General features: G+C 58.6%; 1 protein-coding gene across 1 annotated transcript; it reads left to right on the top strand.

The window, feature by feature from the left end:
* The first annotated feature begins 331 nt into the window (after window positions 1–331).
* Window positions 332–21,156, top strand: A4GALT (alpha 1,4-galactosyltransferase (P blood group)). Its single transcript, XM_054719601.1, has 3 exons — window positions 332–422; window positions 18,165–18,305; window positions 19,985–21,156. The coding sequence occupies exon 3, from the start codon at window positions 20,030–20,032 to the stop codon at window positions 21,089–21,091; it is 1,062 nt and encodes a 353-aa protein (XP_054575576.1). The 5' UTR covers window positions 332–422; window positions 18,165–18,305; window positions 19,985–20,029; the 3' UTR covers window positions 21,092–21,156.
* Window positions 21,157–23,247: the final 2,091 nt, after the last annotated feature.

The following is a 23,247-nucleotide window of genomic DNA, read 5'->3' as shown; positions in this document are numbered from 1 at the left end:
TTCATGGACGTCCCCGGGCGGAGGCGCCAGGCGGCCAGGCCTCCCACATTGACACGGCCCTTCCCAGCGGCACGATGTCCAGGCTACTTAGCCGCTCGGAGCCTCCGTGTTCTCACCTGTTAAACGGGGAGAGTGGGTTATGCACCCCCAGAGCAGGCGGCCGGAGCCACGGGAGCGCTCCCGGCCTCTGGCCCGCGGGCCGGTGCCGGTCCAGCCCGGCGCGCGCCGGGGCGCGGGGACCCAGCGGGGGCGGCGGGCGGGGCTGCGCTAACCACGCCCCGGGCCGGCGGGGCGGCGCTCGGCCGGCGGGGCTCCGGGCAGTCTAGTCCGCCGCCGGCCGCCGCGGGAGCCGGAGGTACGGGGGCCGCGCGGGGGGTGCGCGGCCGGGGGTCCGGACGCCGGCCTGGGTGCGCCCGGCCCAGGTGAGGAGGGACGGGGAGGGCTCGGCCGCTGCCGGCCACCTGCTCCGGGGGACGCGGGAGTGCGCACCGGCTGGGCGCGGGGGCCCCCTCGGCCGCTGCCGCCTCCACCCCGCTGCGCCCCGAAGTTCAGCGCGGCGCGCGGCCGGACCGGGAGCCCCAGCCCTTCTGCGGAGCGCGCCCCGCCCCGAGCCCTCGGGCAGCCCCACGCCGGGCACCGCGGTGGGAGAGGGGCCGGGGGGCGGGGAGCCGGGGTCCCAGCGCGGGCCCCGCCCGCCCAACGTGCCGACCTGGGTGCGCCGCGCCGGGTGTCCGGGGCGCCGGAGGTCGCGGGAGGCCTGGCCCGCGGTGCCCGCCCCCGACCCCCCTAAGTGTGGCGGGAGCGGCCGGCCAGCGGCTGCTGGGGCGGGAGATGCTGCGGGAAGGAACGGCCTCCAGGTGGGGGACCGGCCCGGGAGGAGCTGGGACGTCGGGGAGTCAGGCCTCCGCGCTGCCTCCCCGACCCGGACCCGCGAGGACCCTTCCTTCCGGCGGCGTCTCTCCCTCCCTGCCTCCAGAGGGGCCTGGGAGCTGGGGTGTGCGCGGGGAGTCCACCCCTCTTCACTGCTGGGGAGTGCCCTGGCCTCAGTTTCCCCATCTAATCCCCGGGGGTGGCAGCTCCCACCGCCTTGCCAGACTCAGCTGAGCCTCTGGCTCCGAGAGGGTTAAAAGCCACCTCCCTGGCGCCCACCGCTCTCGGGGGACTCTGCCCCCCCAGACACTGAGCCATCGCCTCTGACCCTCCCTCACAGCCGCCCTGCAGCACCTGGGCGGCCCTGTCTCTCCCCCGGCTGCCCCCCCCCCCCCCGCTGCCCTTTACTCACCTCCTCCCCAAGGAGGGGGACCACCCTGCCCAGCTGACAAAGCAGGGCCCAGCTGGCCAGGACCGCACCCCTCCATGCTCACGCCTGCACTCGGGGTTCCCACTGCTGAGATCCCCCAAGAGGGAGCCCGGAGCAGGCCCAAATACAAAGGGAAAGAAAGGGCGAGTCCAGATGGAACCTCGCGGTTGTTCTTTTCCTCCGGTGCCTGGGCGCTGTTTGTTTGCCGGGACCTCTCAGGATCAGAGGACAAACTCCCAAATGAAACTTCTTTTTTTTAAAATATATTTTTATTGATTTCACAGAAGAAGGGAGAGGGAGAGAGAGACAGAATCAATGATGAGAGAGAACCACTGATCGGTTGCCTCCTGCACGCCCCCTGCTGGGGACCGAGCCCCCAACTCAGGCATGTGCCCTGACCAGAATCAAACCCGGGACCCTTCAGTCCACAGTCTGACGCTCTATCCACTGAGCCACACCAGCTAGGGCCCCAATGAAACTTCTTAAGAACGTGTTTTGTTTCCTCGTACCCGTCGCAGCCTTCTAGCTGCCGGGGTTAGCGGGGCTGTGCCGGAGGTGTGTGTGAGGGACCCGCCCCTTGTGTGGCAGGGTCTGCAGTCTCTCACGTGACTTGAAACATCAGGAGGTTGGGACCCACATCACCACGTCAGCCCTGCCCGGCAGCTCTGCTCCAGGCACCCAGGCCTCAGAGGATGTAAGTCCCCCCCCCACCACCACCACCAAGGTCTGTGAGAGGAGGTGGCTGCCTGGGACATTTGCTGCCAGACTGAGAGAAGGGGCGGATGAGAAAGGGAAACATGGCCCTCGCCGGTTTGGCTCAGTGGATAGAGTGTCGGCCTGCAGACTAGAAGGTCCCGGGTTCGATTCTGGTCTAGGGCACATGCCCGGGTTGCGGGTTGGATCCCCAGTAGGGGGTATGGAGGAGGAAGCCGATTAGTGATTCCATCGCAACATTGATGTTTCTCTCTCTCTCTCTCGCTCTCTCTCTCTCTCTCTCTCCTCTCCCTTCCTCTCTGAAATCAATAAAAATATATTTTTAAAAAAGGAAGCTTGAAATGTGGAAACAGCTCTTCTTCCCCCCCCCCCCCCCCGCCCCAGCTGCTGCCCCTCGGGTTCTGTCTCCGGCGGGCGGGGGGCGGGGTGGGCTGCGCCTGGGAACTGTCCACGGAGCTCTGCCCCGTGTCTCCGGAATGCACTTCCTCCTAACGCGGTGCTGCGTGCCCAGCCCAGCCATCATACGTGCTCGAAGGAATTAAGCCCAAGAAGCAGGAAGACACACTCCATATTGCATCCCTCAGAGATAATGATGGTTACAATGTGCCCCTTTGGCCAGACACTTTTTGACATATTTGAATATCTTGGCTCTATAAATGTTTCAGACTCCTCACCGCTCTCAACATGGTTTTTGATACTTTTCAACATGTTACACCGTATCCAGTTAATGGGCCGCGGACAGGTGGCGTTTGTGTAGCTGGTGCTTGCACTGAGTGTGCGTAAGTGCCTGTGCCGCTGGCTGTCTCGGCGTCCGCGGCCTGGGAGCCTCCAGGAGGGCTGCACCAGAGCAGCTGGCTCTCAGGAGGGGCCGAGTCGGGGCCGGGAGTGTGCGGCTCGTGACTTCCTAGAACGAAGTTCTGCAAAGGGTATGCAGGGCCCTGGTCTCGGGGTGTCACTGTTCACTTGCTGGGGCTCATCAGCGAGGCCCTTGTCTCTCGGCTCCCTGGCCAGCAGCTTCCCCAGGTTGTGGTTTAGCTTTCATTGTGTGGCTGCCTTTGTGTTTAAGGAGCCTCTTGTACGTGATCTGTGTGTGTGCTTTGTGACAAAGGAGACATCGGTGAGCTGATGGGAAAGAGCCTAAAGGGGTCCGCTGAGAAGGAGGGCAGGTACATAGACCGAGGTCCCGGGGGGATGCAGGGAGGTGGGAGGGGTCTGGCCCTGGTCTGGAGGGACCTGAGCTGGTGAGGACAGGAGGCGGGGCTGGGAGGACACCTGATGAATGGGGGGCTGGGAGGAACCTTATGAATGGGGGCCTGGGAGAAACCTTATGAAATGGCTTTGATCTTCCTGGAGAGGAGGCGGAAAGCTCCAGAGAGAGAGGGTTCTGGAGCTGAGTCCCAGCTCCCTGTGCTGTTTGCTGGCCCAGTCCCCTCGAGCCCGCCCTGCTCCCCTGGGAAGCAGCAGGTGTTCTCGCCCCTTTGACAGATCCCCGGAGGGAGGGAGGGGGAGCGCCTTGTTCAGGGCCAGTCAGCTGAGGAGTGGCAGGGCTGGTGCCCTTGAGAACCCTTCCTTGGGCCTCCGTGCCTGGTGGCCATCGGGACGCGCACCCGCCGTCCCGTCTGCAGCTGGGTGAGCCTGTCCCTGCCTCTCCTTCGGCCCTTGTCTTCTTTCTGGACAGACCCCCGTGGGACCCCAGGACTAGGAGAGCCCCCTTCCTTCCCAGGCGGGCGCCCGCACACCCTCCCGGTGCCCGCTCTCGCCCACCGGTAGCCCAGAAGCCACACGGCCTGCTGCATGCCGCGCCGGTGCAGCCTGAGCTGGCGAACACGGAGCCGGTGGACAGGCACCGGGTGAGACAGGAAGCGGTCTCCATCCTGAGAACCGGCTGGATTCCAAAGAGCAGGAGCCCTTGGCCTGGCGGTAGACACAGCGGGGAGAGGTCCCCCACCTCCAGGTGTCCCTCGGCTTCATTTGCTGCCTCCCACGGTCTCCAGGCAACCCCTGGAGTGGAGGGAGTCACCTGGTCTCGTTGGGCCCCTCGGCCGCCCCGTGCTGTTACTCCCCTTTTAGAGATGAGAAAGCGGAGACTCGGCGGGCGCCCTTCTTTGTCACAGCGACACTGGGGCCCCTGCCCCAGAGAGGTCCCCGGTGAACCAGGCAGACCCCTCTTCCCTGGCAAAGGGGGTTCGAATCCCAGCGGCGCCTCGGGTTCCTCGGGACCGTCGGGACAGTTGAGCACGTTGTTGCGTGAAAACCACGCTGACCTTGGCGGTGCCGGGAAGCCCTTAGGAACACGCTGTTGTTGGGTCACGCAGCTCCACGCCCCAGGGGAGCTTTCCGTGTGTGAACTTGGCCACCTGCCTCCCGCCTGGGTGAGAGGATGGGCCCCCGACGCTGGAGAGAACGTGGGTGTTTTAAAACCTCCCTGGGTCGCGATCGGCATCTAAACCTTAAAGCGCACTTCCTTTGCGTCAGAGCTCCTTCCAGGAAGCGGGTGGCGGGGGTGTGCTCAGCACAGACGTAGACGTGGCTGAGGCGCTCCCCACCGTGTCAGCCACAAACGCAAAGCGGGGGCGGCACATTTCCCGCCATCGCGACGGGAGTAGGTGACGTGAAGGCTGGCACTGCCCGTGAGACACACGGACTGGCGGCCTTCTGCGAGCCCCGACCAGGGCCCGGGCCGGGGAGGAGCCTGCATCTGAGGTACGTGCCCTTGACCGGACTCAAACCTAGTACCCTTCAGTCCCTAGGCCGACGCTCTGTCCAAGCCACACCGGCTAGGGCACCAGCCTCTTTTTTTTTTTTTAAATATATTTTATTGATTTTTTTACAGAGAGGAAGGGAGAGGGACAGAGAGTTAGAAACATCGATCAGCTGCCTCCTGCACACCCCCCACTGGGGATGTGCCCGCAACCAAGGTACCTGCCCCTGACCGGAATCGAACCCGGGACCCTTCAGTCCGCAGGCCGACGCTCTATCCACTGAGCCACACCGGTCAGGGCTCCAGCCTCTTTTTAAATGAAACATTAACCATCCCTAACCGGTTTGGCTCGGTGGCCAGAGCATCAGCCTTCGGACTGAAGGGTCCCAGGTTCGATTCCTCTGAGCCAGGAGGAAACCGCCGTGGCATTTTGGTGGATTCTTGGCAAGCGGCAACTCTTCTTACCTTTCTGGTTCGGAGGCCGCTGGGCAGAGGGAGGGACGCTGGGACGGGGACCCCGCACGCTGCAGACGCGGAGAATTCCTGGAAGCTGGTGGCTCTGAGCCGGAGGAGCGATGGTTTTCCTTTCACGGTTTTACCATCACTGTCAGAGGCATCGAGAGCATCAGGACGGGTTTCCTTCCTCCCCCGTCGCTCGGGCATGGGGTGCCCGCCGCGTGCCAGGCCCCCCCCATTCGGCGTCATTTACAGCCTTAGGCGGGGCGGGCTCGGGGCCGCTGTCCGCTGCTGCCCGTTCACTCCAAGGCCAGACTCACCTGGTCATTCCCCTGGGGACCCACCCCCGCGGCTTCGAGGGTCTGCCATGGTCTCGGCCAGTGGTCGGCAAACCGCGGCTCGCGAGCCACATGCGGCTCTTTGGCCCCTTGAGTGTGGCTCTTCCACCAAATACCACGTGCGGGCGCGCACATACAGTGCGATTGAAACTTCGTGGCCCGTGCGCAGAAGTCGGTTTTCGGCCTGGGCGACTCTTATTTTGAAGAAGTGGCGTTAGAACTGCGAGCTGCGGTTTGCCGACCACTGGTCTAGGTGGGTGAGGCCCAGGGTGTGGGAGCGTGCTACTCACTCACCCACACATTTTTTTTTTTAAATATATTTTTATTGATCTCAGAGAGGAAGGGAAGGGAGAGAGAGATAGGAACATCACTGATGAGAGAGAATCATCAATGGGCTGCCTCCTGCACGCCCCCCTACTGGGGATCGGGCATGTGCCCTTAACCAGAATCAAACCTGGGACCCTCCAGTCCGCAGGCCGCTGCTCTATCCACTGAGCCAAACCGGCTAGGGATCACACACGCATTTTGAAGGAGCCACACGCTCCTACCTTACCGTGTGCCAGTGTGTGCAGCACTGGGGCCCCCGTCCACAGCCTTGGTGGGAGCTGTGCTGCAATCCAGGTGGCTTCCTGGAGGTGGCTGCTCTGCTCACCTAGGTCAGGAGAGACTCGTGGAGAAGGAGGGTCTGAGACTTGGGAGCAGACACACCCTGCCTCTCACTGACTTTCCTCTGTGCACCTCGGTCTTCTCCTCTGTAAACTGGGACTGCGGTGGCAGTGGTGTGGTTGGCCAGGTTGCCTGCCGCGTGCTTCGTTCTTGGCAGATGGCAAACTCTTCCTCTGGACTGTGGTTGGACGGTCCTGGGCGGGGGCGGCAGTGTGTGTGGGGGGGAGAGGCAGGAAGCCAGAGGGGCGGTGGGGTGGTGAGTCCCGAGACAGAGACAGGGAGAGACCTGAGCCGGGGAGAGTGTGCTGGGGCTGTGGGCTGGCGGAGAGGGAGAGGTGGGGGGCTGTGTGTGACCAGAGGCCCCCCGCCCCCCACCCTGCGCCTCACTCTCACAGGGGCCTCATGACTGCTTTCTTGTTGCCACAGGTCCTCTGCGGTGGAGTCTCACATGCAGTCAGGCAGGAAAGATCTCTAAGATCTAAGTCACACTGTAGCCTTTCCTCCTCAGGGTGTCCCCGCGGCACTTCCTCCCAACCCGAGAGGCAAGTCCTTCCAGTGTTCCCAGCGCCCCAAGGCCCAGCCTCCCCGCTCTCTCTCTGCCCTCCTCTCCTGAATCCCCCTTCCCTGCCTTGCTCACCCTGCTGTTCATCAGCACCTTCCGGGCACATGGCCCCAGGGCCTTTGCACTCACCGTTCCCTCCCTGGACTCTTTCCCTCAGGCACCCCCAAGGTTTGCACAAATGTCAGCTTTTCAGAGAGACGATCCCTAACCGTATAAAGCCCCCCCGCTGCCCCCCCCCCCCCCAGTCCTCCCAGCCCAGTTTCCCTGCTGCCTTTTTCTCCGTAGCACGTCTCACCTGAGATATTCCTTTACTTTGTTTGTGGCCTCGGACAGCGAGGCAGGACTGACGAGTGACACCGCTGTGACCCACATCGCTCACGGGGTCCAGGTTGCCAAAGGACTCCCCTGGGTCAGGGACCACAGTCGATCCTGGCTTTGGTCATTTTCTTACTCATTTAGAAAAGACGTAGGTGAGCTGTAGGTTTGGCTCAGTGGATAGAGCGTCGGCCCACGAACTGAAGGGTCCCGGGTTCGATTCCGGTCAACACGTATCTCAGTTGCAGGCTCAATCCCCGGCCCTGGTCGGGGCATGTGCAGGAGGCAACCAATCGATGTGTCTCTCTCACATTGATGTTTCTCTCTCTCTCTCTCTCTCTCCCCCTCCCCTTCCATTTTCTCTAAAAATCAATAGGAAAATAAACTCAGGTGAGGATTGACAAAACGTGTGCGTGTGAGTGTGTGTGTGCGTGTGTGTGTGTGCACGCGTGCACGCGCTGAGGTCTGTGCTGGCCACATGGGACTGGACAGTGAGTAAAAGCAGCCTCGGGCCCTCCAGCTGACACTGTCCCGTGCTATCAGCGTGTCACTGCGTGTGTAGTCAGTCCCCTCAGGAAGGACCTTGAGGGTAGTTGCTAATCGCTTGCAGTTGCAAACAGATCTGCGGCCTGTACAAATACCACTCCTCTGTAGGCTAAGGTCACCGCGCAGGGTGGCGTGACGAAGGGCAGCTGCCTGTAACCTTGCTAGATGGGGTTCCCGCCGGAGCGGTGCCAGAGCTGCCCACCAGCCGCGTGTGAGGCCACCCCGCCCCCCTGGGGAGAATGTGCCCAGGTTCAGGCCCTGTGCCAGCCCCACGGGAGAGATGCTCTCTGCGTGTCCGCTTGCGGTTCTGCTCACAGAAAGGTCCTCAGCCTTGCTTGCGGGTCTCAGGGTCACGTTTGGCATACGGAGCTTTTCGTGCCGGCATTTTTGGGGGGAGGACGAGGACAAGTTTGTTTTTTCAAGGAGTCAAGTTTATTCATGTTTTCTTCATGGCTTCTGGGTTTCATACATCATTCAGAAATCATTGCCAACTCTAAGGTTATGAAGGAATTTACCCATGTTTTGTTCTGAAGTTTTATGCGTTTTAATTGGGATTTTATCCTGGGGCGTGTTCTGAGGTATGAACGTGGCTTGTGCTTTTTTGTGGGGGGAATATGAATGGAGCTTCTAATTTTATTTTTTAAAATCTTCATTGCTGAGAGTATTACGGATGTCCCCCTTTCTTCCCCGTTGACCCCCCTCTAGCCCACCCCGCCCCAGGCCTGCACCACCCCATTGCCCGTGTCCATGCGTTATGTTTATATGCACACAGGTCTTCGGTTGATTGCCTCCCACCCACCCTCCCCCGCCTTCCCTCCGAGGAACTCAGCTTGTTCTTACTCCTTCTAGAACAAGCAAGTCAAACTCAAAGGCTAACAAGGGCTAAATAAACAAGGTTTACGTGTATGTGGGCCGCAAAAAAACAAAAGCTTCCGTTTTCATAGAAACGTAGGTTTATTTTGATAGAGACACGCTGAATACAAAAGGGCTGAAATAAGTGAGTCATCGTTAACATAAAACATTAGAACATTCTAATAAAAATTAATATTTTTTCTTGGACATTAACTTATCAGACACTGAATAACTGCACAAATTAATAAGCGTAACGCAAATAAACCTATTTTTCTTGTTCTCGGAAAGCAAAATATTTCCTGTTGCGCACACCAAACAAGTCAGTCCAAGACTAAGGATGTGCCCTGACCGGTTTGGCTCAGTGGATAGAGCCTCGGCCTGGGGACTGAAGGGTCCCGGGTTCTATTCCAGTCAAGGGCACATGCCGGGTTGTGGGCTTGATCCCCAGTGGGGGGCATGCAGGAGGCAGCCAATCAATGATTCTTTCTCATCATTGATATTTCTATCTCTCCCTCTCCCTCTCTGAAGTCAATAAAAATATATTAATAAAAAAAAAAAGACTAATGATGTGGCTGCTAAAATATTTGCTGCTGGTATTAGTGGAGCGAAACGGTGCGTCTGCGTGTAAGGCGCGTAAGAGAAACGAACGCAACACGGTTGTAGCCCTCAGTCATTCGTGAGTGCTGTAGTCGTTATTAACAATCATGTATGGCAGGACACTGTGAACATTAAGTTAGGAGATTTTATTAAAACGTTGCGTATTTACCTCTATCGGCCGGGCTGCAAACTGGGGCCGCGGGTTCGACACGCTCGCTCCCGAAGCTTCTCCAGTTGCCGAGGTCTGTGAAAGGCTCCGCCTGCTTCACGGTGGGGGCCGCCTTGCCGGCCGTGCGGGCACCGCAGGACGCGTGCGATGGCGTTGGTTTGGCCGCCTGTTGGCGGGCCGTGTGCCGATGTTGTTTTAATTAATTACTGAAGCGGTGCAGCACGTTGCGCAATCTCAGAGGCCGGCCCTTCCTCGCCGGTGCCTCCTGCTCCGGCTCTTCCTGGGCTCCTGCCTGTTTCCTTTTCTGTACGAACCCGCGATCAGCGTGTCGCACTCCAGCATCACACCCACTTTACACCCACTTTACACCGCGGCTCAGAGAAAGCGGCCTCTTGACGGAGCCGAGTCATCTGTCCTGAGACCATGGTGGTCTCTCCACGCGTCCACGTCTGTTCTGTGCATTGGAACATCTTTGGTGAAGTTGAACCCTGAGTCCCGGAGTGATGGTTGTCATGAGTCGGGTCTTCTCTTTCATGACAACTTCTGCTTCTACCTGCTTGGTTGTTTTTTTTTATATATATATATAGATTTCAGAGAGGAAGGGAGAGGGAGAGATAGAAACATCAATGATGAGAGAGAATCACTCATTGGCCGCCTCTTGCACGCCCCCTACTGGGGGTCCAGCCCACAACCCAGGCATGTGCCCTTGATGGGAATTGAACCCGGGGCCCTTCAGTCCGCAGGCCGACGCTCTATCCCCTGAGCCACCGCGGCCCTACCTGCTTGTTTGTATTTAAGTGTGTGTGTGTGTGTGTGTGTGTGTGTGTGTGTGTGTGTTATCACATTTCAGCATTCTTTTTTTTTAAATGGATTTTTATTGATTTCAGAGAGGAAGGGAGAGGGAGAGATAGGAACATCAATGATGAGAGAGAATCATTGATGGGCTGCCTCCTGCACGCCCCCTACTGGGGATCGAGCCCCCAACCCCTGCATGTGCCCTTGACCAGAATCAAACCCGGGACCCTTCTGTCCGCAGGCTGACACTCTATCCACTGAGTCAAACCAGCCAGGGCAGTTGTGATATTTTAACATGCTACTGAATTTTATTCGCTGTGTTTTATTTAGGGTTATTACAGTAATATTCATAAGTGATATTGGGCAGTGGGGTACCTTACGAACTCTTTTTCGGGTTTTCATATCTGTTACACTTCAAAAGTTTTTTGAAGTTTTCTCTCGTATTTTGCTGATGAGCACTAAAAAACGTTGGGTTTCTGTCATTTAAGAGTCTGCTAGAAATTTTCTCTAAAAATATCTTGCTCTGGTGCTTTTTTAAAATGTTTTTATTGATTTTATTTTTTTAAAATATATTTTATTATATTTTAATAAAATGATTTTAGAGAGGGAGAGAGAGAGAGAGAGAGAGAGAGAGAGACAGAGAGAGAGAGAGGGAGGGAGAGACCGGGCATGTGCCCTGACCAGGAATAGAACCAGCGGCCTCTTGGTGCATGGAGTGATGCCCAACCGACTTAGCCACACCAGTCAGGGCTGGCGCTTTTGGTTTTAATGCTCTTTTATCATTCTCTTTCTCATGTGAAAGTTGGCCTGTCTAGATTATCTGTCTCTTCCAGGAACAGTCTTGATTTATGATATTTGTCTAGAAATTATTTTTTTCAGGGTTTAAATTTTATTTGCAAAGTACTGTCATGATTAAAGTGTTTTTCCTCCCTTCTTTGGCTCCGTGCCCCGGTGGCATTTCTTAGTTCGCTTCCCTCCCACCCCTTGTGTTCTTCATTAGGTTTAATGGTGGTTCATGTATTTTATTGAACTTTCCCCCAAACGCCAGCTTTTTGCCATATTTCTTAGTAGGCTTATCTGTTTTTCAAATTTATTTCTGCTTTAATCTTTACTAATTCTTCCCTCATTCTTTCTGTTCGCTCTATGATTATTTTTCTAATATTTTTATCTGTTCTGTTGTAATTGTTACACGTATTGGAAACTGTAAACATTCCTCTGACTGCTGCAGCTGCCTCCCTTAGATTAATAAGATTCATGCTGTTTTGATTGTCATTATTTTATGGAAATCCCACACATTCTGTTTGTATTTCCCTTTGGATTTGAGAATTGTCCAAGAGAGGTGTGTGTTGTTGTTTTTCCCCCCAATTTCTGGACTTTTAAAGTAATTTCTAGTCATTCTGCCTTGTGATCATAAAATAATCTGTATTTTTTGTACTGATGGATGTTCTTGAGGTTTTCAGTTTTCATGAATGTTCTGTCAGCTCTTAAAAAGAACGTACGTACATTATCTATCATTAGCATAGAGAGTTTGATATGTTGTACTTTACTGATTATTTTATTGAGGTCTTTTGAACTCGTATTTGTGTTTGATGTACTCTATGTTCCTTGGGCTGAGAGGTGGATTAAAATCTCTTATTGCCCTGACTGGTTTGGCTCAGTGGATAGAGCGTCAGCCTGCGGACCGAAGAGTCCCAGGTTCGATTCCAGTCAAGGGCATGCACCTTAGTTGCAGGCACATCCCCAGTAGGGGGTGTGCAGGAGGCAGCTGATCGATGTTTCTCTCTCATCAATGTTTCTAACTCTCTATCCCTCTCCCTTCCTCTCTGTAAAAAAGCAATAAAATATATTTAAAAAAACACAAAAAAACTTTCCTCAAGATCAGTGAGTTACACCTGTCTACTTACTGATGTGGCAGGTGTCTTCGGTCTTCTTCCTGGCACCATGTGCGTGTGTGCGTGTGTGTGCATATGTATGTCTTTGTGCACGTGGAAAGGCTGTATTCTGTATTCTTTATTCTTTCAAGTGTGGTCTGTTTTCTTCACTTTTAAAAATACTATAGCCCTTCTGATATTCAGGAAAGCTTGTATTTTGGTTCTAGTGGTTACCATTATATTTATGTGTATATAATACTAGTGGCCTGGTGCACGAAATTTGTGCACGGGGCGGGGGTGTCCCTCAGCCCGGCTTGCACCCTCTCCAATCTGGGACCACTTGGGGGATGTCTGACTGCCGGTTTAGGCCCAATCCCACAGGGCAGTCAGACATTCCTCTTGCAATCCGGGACCGCTGGCTCCTAACTGCTCACCTGCCTGCCTGCTGGCCTGATCGCCCCCAACTGCCCCCCCCCACCAGCCTGCTCACCCTCAACTGCCCCCCCCCCCGTTGGCCTGCTCGCCCCCAACTGCCCCCCGTGCTGGCCTGCTCGCCCCTAACTGCCCCCCCTGCTGGCCTGATCGCCCCAAATTGCCCCCCTCTGCCGGCCTGCTTGCCCCCAACTGCCCCCCTCCACCGGCCTGATAGCCGCTAACCGCCTCTGCCTCAGCCCCGCCACCATGGCTTTGTCTGGAAGGACGTCCGGAAGGTCTCCCAGTCTAATTAGCATATTACCCTTTTATTAGTATAGATTCCTAGTTTTTTCTTTCTACTCTATCTATTATTGCTTCTCTTCTGTGAGCAATACTGCTTTTTAACTATGTTTTTATTGACTTTTAGAGAGAGAGGAAGGGAGAGGAAGAGAGAGATAGAAGCATCAATGATGAGAGAGAATCATTGACCGACTGCCTCCTGCATGCCCCCCACGGGGGACCGAGCCCACAATCCAGCATGTGCCCTGACTGGGAATCAAACCGTGACCTCCTGGTTCACAGGTCGACGCTCAGCCATGGAGCCACACCCGCTGGGCCATAGTGTCCCTTTTTAATTCATGAAAGTTTTCCTGAATTACAGTTTTAAATATTTCTTCTGTTCAGTTGGTTGAGTTTTCTTCTTTATGCTGGGCTGGCATGGCTCAGTGGTTGAGCATCGACGTATGAACCAGGAGGTCACGGTTCGATTCCTGGTCAGGGCGCATGCCCGAGTTGCGGGCTTGATCCCCAGTGTGGGGCCTGCAGGAGGCAGCCGATCAATGATTCTCTCTCATCATTGATGTTTCTATCTCTCTCTCCCTCTCCTCTCCCTTCCTCTCTGAAATCAATAAAAATATTTTTAAAGAGTTTTCTTCTTTAGAAACTCCAGTTATACCATCATTGCATCTCCCATCTGTCTGTTTTTCTTCTTGAATTCTTTGATCTCCTTGACTATTGCCTCTCGATCTTTGTTCAGTTTTCCTGTTTTAATCTCTGCTGGGTTTTGTTCTGCTTCGTATGGAGTGCACTCTCCCTTATGTTTCTTGCAGCTCGGTCTTCACTCCTGAAATGCATTTGTCCTTTTCTTTCGGTTCTTCCCTGAGGTCTGTCCGCTCTCGCCCTCGTCCTCATGTCTCACGTTACCTCTCCGTTTCTTCTCCGCTTGTATTCCTGCCCTTTGGTCTTCCTTCAGGTTTGTGGGGTTTTTTAATTCATGTTGTAATTATGGATTAGAATTTTTATTTGTTGTGTGCCAATATGGTATCTTTGCGTGGATGCTGTGTTTCTTTCTTTCTTTTTTTCTTTTTTCTTTCTTTCTTTTTTATTTATTATTATTTTTTAAAATATATTCTATTGATTTTTTACAGAGAGGAAGGGAGAGGGATAGAGATCTAGAAACATCGATGAGAGAGAAACATCGATCAGCTGCCTCCTGCACACCCCCCACTGGGGATGTGCCCGCAACCAAGGTACATGCCCTTGACCGGAATCGAACCTGGGACCTTTCAGTCCGCAGACCAACGCTCTATCCATTGAGCCAAACCGGTTTCGGCTATTCCTTTTTAAAAATATATATATTTTATTGATTTTTTTACAGAGAGGAAGTGAGAGGGATAGAGAGCTAGAAACATCGATGAGAGAGAAACATTGATCAGCTGCCACCTGCACACTCCCTACTGGGAATGTGCCCGCAACCAAGGTACATGCCCTTGACCAGAATCGAACCTGGGACCCTTGAGTCCGCAGGCCGACGCTCTATCCACTGAGCCAAACTGGTCAGGGCTGTTTATTCCTTTAACAGTGTTTTTTTTCTGTGTTTGAATTGGTTGGATTTCCCTGGATCAGCTGTCAACAGGAAGTCCTGGTGGGAACTGGGAGAGAGGTTTCCCTGATGAAGGCTCCTTCCTCTGTTTTTATGGGAATGAATTTAAAAGGTGGCCCTTTAAAAAAAAAAAAAAAGGAAAAAGAAATAAATAAAAGATGGCCCTCTGGACCCACTCCCCTTTGGCCTCGCAGAACCCCACCTGGTTCAGGAGGCAGGCTGCCCTGGCCGGTGTTGCTCAGTGGGTAGAGCCCCAGGACTGAAGGGCCCCAGGTTTGATTCCCGTCAAGGGCACATACCTTGGTTGTGGGCTCAGTCCCTGGCCCTGGTTGGGGTGCATGTGGGAAGCAACCAATCGATGTGTCTCTCTCGCATTGAGGTTTCTCTCTCCCTCCCTCTCCCTCTCCCTTCCTCTCTGAAGTCAATAAAAATATATGTTACTGAACGCAGAGGACGCCACTGTCTCCTCTGCGCCTGCGACCCCAGCCCCAGCCGCGCCGGGACACAAGGAACCCCGGTGTGCTCCCCGGTGTCCACTCCTGCCGGCAGGGGGTGGGGCGTTTGTCTTCCTTGGGGGGCACTTGTTCCCCGGGGGGGCCTGTCCTTGGCTGGAGGGAGGCCCACCCAGTTCAGGCCCCCATCCTGGGAACAGCCCCCGTCCAGTGGGTCAGGGTGGGAAACCGACATCTGAGGGCCGGGGCGCCAGGGCTCCCGTGGGACCAGCTCTTCTCCGGCAGGTCCTGGGTCCCCCCCCGCCCCCGCCCCCGCCCCCAAAGCCTTGCAGGTGGCTCTCCACGTCACAGCCCACGGGGGACAGGCCTGTGACTGGGCCCTGGCGGGAGCTCTGGCAATGTGACCGAGAGTGATGGGCGCAGAGGGGGCGCTCTGCAGAGGGGACCCTTAAAGCCGGGACACACACACACCCCCAGACGTCCACGCACAGCGGGTGAGGCCACACACCTCAGACCCAGGCTCCGCTCGTGACTCCTTGGCGGCCCCTGGCGGGATCTGGGAACGCGCTCCTCCGTCCTCGGCTGTGATTGAGAACGAAGCTTCCTTCTTTTTCTTTTTAAAGAATATATCTTTATGGATTTCAGAGAGGAAGGGAAGGGAGAGGGAGAGAGAAACATGTGTCCTGACCGGGAATGGAACCCTGACCTCGTGGCTCATAGGTCAATGCTCAACCACTGAGCCACGCCGGCCGGGCCACAGCCTCCTTCACGAGGCGGCCCGGAGGCGCCGGAGGACACAGAGGGGCGCAGGGGGGCGGCCAGTGGCCTCCTGTCCTGTCCTGACCCCGGCACCTGTGGATGCGACCTGTTTGGGGAAAGACTTTGCAGCTGGTGCGTTAAAGATCAGGACTGAGCCCTGACCGGTGTGGCTCAGTGGATAGAGCGTCGGCCTGTGAACTGATGGGTCCCAGGTTCGATTCCGGTCGGGGGCACGTACCTTGGTTGCGTGCGCATCGCTGGTTGGGGGGTGTGCAGGGGGCGGCTGGTCAGTGTTTCTCTCTCATCGATGTTTCTAACTCTCTATCCCTCTCCCTTCCTCTCTGTAAAAAATCAATGAAATATATTAAAAAAAGAAAAAAAGATCAGGACTGAGCCGGTCGCCCAGGTAGGCCATGCACCAGCGACAGAGACAGAGGGGAGACAGGGACTCGGAGAGGCCGCGTGGAGACAGAGGCCGAGGCAGGGGGACGAGGCTATGCGCTCAGGGGCCGAGAGCCCCAGACACAGGAAGTGGGATCAGGGCCCGCCCACACCTTGACCTCAGGGTCGGTCCTGCGATGAGAAACCCGGCGCCTGAGCTAAGCCCCAGACTCAGCCCGGAAGCTAACCCCGAGGCCACCAGGCTGGTCCCTGCGCTGGCCCGGTTTTCTGGTTGAGACTTCTGGGATGTCTGCCTCCTGCCGCCTCTCAGAAGCCCCCGAGGGTGCGGGACAGCCGAGGAGGGACGGGAGGGGCTCCCTGAGCTGCCCAGGCTCCTGTGCAGGCGCCACCTCCGCTGCTGTGGGACCCTGGCTGAGTCCCTCCCTGCTCTGGGCCTCTGTCCCCATGCGAACATCGGGCTCCCTGGCGTTCAGCACCAGCCTGGCAGCGAGCGGGGTGCGGGGGCCCGGTCAGCCCGCCCTGGGCGGGACACGGGAGCCCCGAGAAGGTCAGAGGGGGCTGCCCCACTGCGGGGCCAGAGCTGGGTGTGGGCCCTGAGAGGTGCCAGGTGCCCGGCAGGGAGCCTTTCCAATGGACCCTGATGCCGATGCCCCCGAGGTGGGAGGCCGGGGGGTCTGGCCAGGCCCGTGCCCTCTGTCTCCACCAGCCACCCCTTCTCACTCGCACGTCCTGCCTGAGAAAGATGGGGTGGGGGTGACGACGGGAGCCACAGGGATGCCCCGCAGGGAACTGCTAACTGGAACACCTCCCGGTGCGGGGCGGGAGGGGGAGGCGGGGGGGCGGGAGGGGGGGGCGGGAGGGGGCGGTGGCGGCGGTGTGCCAGGCTCATTTGACGAGGGCCAGGACTTCGGCCGCAGCTGCCAGGCCCATCCAGGGGGCCAGGAGCGTGCTTGGGGCCTGAGGTCTCACGGGCATTGGGCTGTGGCCAACTTGGCCCAGGCACGGTTTCTATTCCTGGGTCCTGGGCTCCGGCACCAAATACGGTGCTGCCTGCCTCTGGCACCCGCGGCTATGGCAGGCCTGGCTCCAGTGGCTCAGCCCGCCTCCCCTCAAGGCCCATACTTGCCCCACACCGTGGCAGAGCCCCCTCCCCCCGGGGCCCCCGGGCCACCAAGCAGCCAGGGCCTCGCTCCATCCCTCTGTCCGTCCGTCCACTCCTCAGTAGGGTTCACATGGGGTTAAGAAGACGTGGGACCAGAATGGCCTCTCTGCCTGCAGGGGAAACCGGGGGGGGGGGGGGAGCACAAGGCTCTTGGTTTACAGCAGCGCTCTGCCATTCAGGAGCCGGGGGGGGGGGGGGGGTCCCAGGCAGCTCACCCCACCTCTGACCCCCAGTCTCCTCACTCACATGCTCACTGGTTCATTTGGTCACTCACTGACTTGCTAACTCACTGACCGACTCGCTCACTCATTAATCCGCTCATTGATCACCCGTTGATCTACTCACTCGTTGATTGCTCCGTCCACTCCTCACCCACGCACAGTATTCATTGACCCCATGGGGTTTGTTCCAAATAAATACCTAACACAAGCAAGTACAAAAATGCACAGAGTGTTAGCCTAGTCCCGGGGAGAACAGACCTCAGCAGGGGGCTCTGAAGTGCTGGGGGAGTTGGCATTTTAGGGAAGGTGACTTCTGAGCGAGGGTGAGAGGGCGGGGAGGGAACAGCTATGGGAACAGTGTTCCAAGCAGAAGGAACAGCAGCTGCAAACGTCCTGAGGCGGCAGCATGGGGGGTGGGTTTGGGAAAGAGCAAGGAGGCCTGGTGTGGCTGGGGCAGAGCAGATGACGGGGAGAGAAGTGGGGGGTGCAGTCAGGGATTGGGGGACACACGGGACCCGGTGGACCGCCCACATCTCAGGGCCTGAGCAGGGGAACGACTGGCCGCCACGTCCTTTCAGTGTCCCTCTGGCGGCCGAGTGAGTGAGTCAGCGAGTGAGCGAATGGACGAGACGGTCATTTTCCTGTGTGACGGGGCACGGGGCACAGGGCACGGGGCCGGGCTCGGGGAGAGAAGGTGTGCGGGCCCAGTGGCACTTAGGGGGGTCCATCCGGCCAGCTCCCTTCTCCAGTGCCACCTTCCCGGGAAGCCACCTTCTCCGGACTCTGCGGGCCTTTGGCTGCATTTCCGCCTCATCTCGTTTATTATCCTCGGCTCTTTGCCAGAGGTCTCCCCAGGCTGAGCGCCCCTCCAGGGTGGGGCTGCACCTAACTGCTCCCTTCCCCTGGGGCCGAGCGAGTGCGAGAATCAATGAACGTAGGAGCCCACGCCCCGGAGCGCCCGCGCCCACCTCACTGTCTCGTCTTTTGCAGATGGATTTGCGGGCACAGAGCGCGGGCGGAAGGGCCGTGTCCGTCTTGGCAGAGGAGGCTGACCGCTGAGCCAGGGCGTGTCTGCAGGAGGCTGCCCGGCTGTCCGGATCCCCGCCTCACCGCCATGGGCCGCCCAGGCTGGTCAGTGCCAGCTCTCGATGTCATCGCGGTTCCCGCCCTGGGCCCTGGGGGCGGGCGGCCCATTGCTCACATCCTAGGCTCCTGGCACCGCTCTCTGGCCCTGAGACCCAACTGTCCTGGGAGGGGCTGTCTCCGGCCCCCTGGGGTCCCCAGACTGTGTCTGGTCCCTCCACCCCTTTCAGCCCAAGTTTCCAAGCCTCTAAAGTAGAAATGATGCAACTGCCCCCTGGGGTTGCTGAGAGCCAGGGGGGGTGGCTTTGTCTCTGGGCACTCAGCAGGCCCCGAGGAAATGGCCGGTTCTGCTAACAGGGAGCAGAGTCCAGGCCCATGAGCTCGGACCCCCTGCACCCCCCACCCCCCGACCCCAGCGCCAGGCACAATGTGTATTAGCTGCGCTGACTCGCTCCCAGGCAGGATGGCGCAGTGGTGAGAGCACAGGCCCTGGAGCCAGGTGGCCAGGGTTCAGACCCAGTCCTGCCACTTGCTGGCCGTGGGATTCTGCGTGAGTTGTCAGACTGCTCTGTGCCTCCGATTCCTCACCTGCAAAGTGGGGTGATGCTTGCCACCCGATAGGGTAGCGTTAGGACTTAATGAGTGAATACACGCTCGATGCTGAGAAGGTCGCCTGGCATGCGCATGGCAGACGGGCAGTGTTTACTGAATAGGTGGGCGAATGAATGGATACCTACACACCCCCCGCTGGTGGGTGCTAGTGTTCCTGTCTTGCAGGTGGGAAGGTTGAGGCTCTGACGGCTGAGTGACCTGCCCCAGGTCTCTCCGCTGCTTCAGACAGACTTGGGGTCACCTGCACCCCAGGCATTCACAGTCCCGCCCTTGGGGATGAGTCCCAAGCCAGTCTTGTTCCTCCCAGCCACCGGCAGGGCCCCAGGCATGTTCCCGGCTGCTGGCCCCGTGGGCACTGCCCAGGGAGTGAGGGCCCCAGGGCAGCAGTGGAAGCCAGGGGCCCAGGAGACCCCGCGTGTCTGAGCCCGGGGCCTCAGGACCTGGCGAGCATCCCCAGGTGCCTGCAGTTCACCCGTCCTGCCCGTGAGCGAGCTTGCACGCCAGCGCCAGGCCCCCCACCCCCGGCCCAGGCTCTTGCCGCACGTCCCCGAGGCTACTCGGCAGCCTGCCCTCTTGGACCAGCTCCGGGCCTGCTTTGCGGAGCTGAGGGGTCCGGGCACCGGGCCTCCCATCACTGGCTGCCGAGGGGCCAGGCAGGGCCGGGCAGAGAGGCCTGTGGCAAAGGCACGGCTTCTGACAACTCCTGCGCCTGCCAGCCCCTGCCCTGGCCCTGCTGGCCACGGGTTGTATGGCCCTGGCCCCTGCTGGCCACGGGTTGTATGGCCCTGGCCCCTGCTGGCCACGGGTTGTATGGCCCTGGCCCCTGCTGGCCACGGGTTGTATGGCCCTGGCCCCTGCTGGCCACGGGTTGTATGGCCCTGGCCCCTGCTGGCCACGGGTTGTATGGCCCTGGCCCAGTGCTCGGGGAGCTCCCCGGTGTGTCACAGAGGCTGAAAGGGACCCGCCCTCGGTCCGCGGCCACCGCGCCCAGGTGAGGAAGGAGAGGAGCGATGAGCGGCTGGCAGGCCTGTGGGCCCCGCAAGCCAGTTTGGCCTTGGCGTGTAACGGGTCAGGGATGCCAGCAGCCCGTCCGAATGTGGTGTCCTCTCTTGCAGACCAGCCCGTTCCTGCTGGAGGCGCCTGGCGGCACCGGGGAGACCATGTCCCGGCCCCCGGGCGGCCTGCTGGGGCTGCTCCGGGGCGCCCCGAGCCAGCGGGGCTGCACCCTGTTCCTCATCAGCTTCAACTTCATGTGCCTGGTCTCCGTCATGATCTACTGGCACATCGTGGGGGAGCCCGGGGGCCCGGCGCCGCCCTCTAACCTGCCTGCCGACGTCCCCTGCCCCCGCCCGGAGCCCCCCGCGCAGCCCTCCGGCACCCCACCGCCGGGCAGCATCTTCTTCCTGGAGACCTCGGACCGGACCAACCCCAACTTCCTGTTCATGTGCTCGGTGGAGTCGGCCGCCCGGGCGCACCCCGAGTCGCAGGTGGCGGTGCTGATGAAGGGGCTGCGCGGCCGCAACGCCTCGCTGCCGCGGCACCTGGGCCTCTCGCTGCTGCGCTGCTTCCCCAACGTGCGGGTGCAGCCGCTGGACCTGCACGAGCTGTTCCGGGCCACGCCGCTGGCCGCCTGGCACGCCGCCACGCAGGGGCGCTGGCAGCCCTACCCGCTGCCCGTGCTGTCCGACGCCGCCCGGCTGGCGCTCATGTGGAAGTTCGGCGGCATCTACCTGGACACGGACTTCATCGTCCTCAAGAACCTGCGGAACCTGACCAACGCGCTGGGCGCCCAGGACCGCTACGTGCTCAACGGCGCCTTCCTGGCCTTCGAGCGCCACCACGAGTTCGTGGCGCTGTGCATGCGGGACTTCGTGGCCCACTACAACGGCTGGGTCTGGGGCCACCAGGGCCCGCAGCTCCTCACGCGGGTCTTCAAGAAGTGGTGCTCCATCCGCAGCCTGGGCGAGAGCCACGCCTGCCGCGGCGTGCGCGCCCTGCCCTGCGAGGCCTTCTACCCCATCCCCTGGCAGGACTGGAAGAAGTACTTCGAGGAGATCAGCCCCGAGGAGCTGCCCCGGCTGCTCAACGCCACCTACGCCGTCCACGTGTGGAACAAGAAGAGCCAGGGCACGCGCCTCGAGGCCACGTCCCGGGCGCTGCTGGCCCAGCTGCACGCCCGCTACTGCCCCACGACGCACGAGGCCATGAAGATGTACTTGTGAGGGGCCTGCCAGGCCGCCTCCCCACGCCCCGCATCCGGCTGGAGCAGGGCCCCCAGCCTCCCTTCCTGGGGGAGGGGGTGAGATGAGGGGTGAAGGGCAGGGAACTAGGTGTTATTGCAGGACTTGCTGCAAGCCCTGGGGTGTGCTCCCTCCAAGCCAGCGTGAGGCTGGTGGGACCCCCCTCAACCGGAGTGCTGTCTCAGGGTAGAAGCGACAAGTGGTGGGGAAGGGCCCCCAGCCAGAATCAGCTGGAGTGAGCGGGGTCGGCGGGCGGGGGGGGCACCCCAGGCCTGCTGGACATCACAGCATCCTCCTCCAGGATCCAGGGAGGACAGGCCGTTCGGGCCCAGGTGCCCTGAGGGGAGCAGCCTCAGAGGAGCCCAGGGAATGGGAGAGGAAGGCGGGCCTGAGGGGAAGGGAGAGGAGGCCGTCGGAGAGCAGTGTGCAAACCCAGCCTCCCGAGCCCGAGGCCCGGGCGCTCTGCTCCTTCCTGGTTTTGTGTGTTTGTTTTCAGGGAGGCTGAGGCCGGCAGAGGGGGCCTGGGGAGCATCTGGGGGAGGCCCTGCCGGCCGCCCATCCTTTATTCTTTCCACAGATGTTGCAGGGGTGACCGCTGCCCACTCCAGGGCATGGGGTGTGGGGTATTTTGGGCTCGGGAAAAGCATCTTAAAGGAAACGCTCCCACCCTGCTGGTCACAAACACAGGCAAATAATAAAAATAACCAACGTGACTCGCCACCAGCCAGTGCTCTGTGGTCGCTAAAACACACTCACTGTCCTTCGGCTCCGTTCTGCAGATGGGGAAGCGCCGGGCGGGAGGAGACTTCCCTGAGGTCATGCAGCCTGCCTGGATCGGAGGCCTGTGCCAGAGGGAAATCTGCTCTCGGGGCGGAAGGGCGCGGCCGCAGCTGCTGGGCATTGAGGAAGCTGCCCAGGCGCTGGGCGGCCCAGCACAGGCCTCCCTCGGGACTGGGGGTGCTGCCAGGAACTCTGGGTCTCTGCGTGCTGCTCTTTGCCAGTGGAAGGGGGACGTGTTCAGAGGCCTCTGGGTTCTGCCTGCAGACTCTTGGGCAGCCTGGTAAGGTGGTGAGCTCCCTGGCTCTAGGGGTATTCAAGAGCAGGTGATGTTTTTGATGCAAACAGTGGATTACATGTCAGTTATTTCTCCACCTATCTTAATTTTCATTAGAATAAGCAGGTTTTACTTTAATCACACACACACACACACACACACACACACACACACACACACATGTAACGAGTGAGATGACCTCTTAGGGCCAAGCCTCGTTTAATTCGTCATTTGGTCGTCATGCCGTGAGTGTCTACCCCCTGGGTCCAGCATTCCAGGCTCTCCTGATCTGGCCCCGCCTCCCTCTCCAGCTTTGACCTTTGCCCTCCATCCACACTAAACTGTATATTCTTCTTCTTCTTTTTTAACTGGATGGTCTTGACCCCCGTCCCCACCTCATGTCCACGTTGATGCTCTCTATGCCTTCGCTGCTGCCGGCAGTGCCCTTCTCAACATCTTCATCTTCACCCAAAACTCTTGTTCCTTCCCTAAGACTGATCCATGTCCCGCCCTCGCTGGTTTGGCTCAGTGGATAGAGCGTCAGCCTGTGGACTGAAGGGTCCCAGGTTCGATTCCCAGTCAGGGCACATGCCCGGGTTGCGGGCTTGCTCCTCAGTGGGGGGCATGCGGGAGGCAGCCGATCAATGATTCTCTCTCATCATTGATGTTTCTCTCTCTCCCTCTCCCTTCCTCTCTGAAATCAATAAAAAATATATTGAAAAACAACAACACTATTAAAAAATTATTAAAATAAAAGACTGATGTCCCCTTTGGGAGGCCTTCCCTGATTGCCCCTCCTCCAGCCCCAAGGCCCCCAGGCACCCTCCATGACCGTTGGGTTCTTGGCCCATTCCTCTAAACATTTTTTTTAATGTTTTTATTGATTTCAGGGAGAGGGAGAGAGAAATAGAAACATCAATGATGAGAATCATCAATCCATTGCCTCCTGCACGCCCCCTACTGGGAATCATGCCCACAACCTATGCCCTAACTGGGAAGCCGTGACCTCCTGGTTCATGGGCTGATGCTCAACCACGGAGCCACACCGGCCGGGCCATCTAAACATCTTGAAGGGCAGAGCCGT

Source organism: Eptesicus fuscus, chromosome 7 (assembly GCF_027574615.1).
Source record: "Eptesicus fuscus isolate TK198812 chromosome 7, DD_ASM_mEF_20220401, whole genome shotgun sequence".
Lineage (NCBI taxonomy): Eukaryota > Metazoa > Chordata > Mammalia > Chiroptera > Vespertilionidae > Eptesicus > Eptesicus fuscus.
Note: the sequence above shows the minus strand (reverse complement) of the source record. Positions and strands in the feature narration are given on the sequence as shown.

Coding starts and splice junctions, on each gene's coding strand:
- A4GALT (XM_054719601.1), top strand. CDS start 20,030: ATGTCCCGGCCCCCGGGCGGCCTGCTGGGGCTGCTCCGGGGCGCCCCG.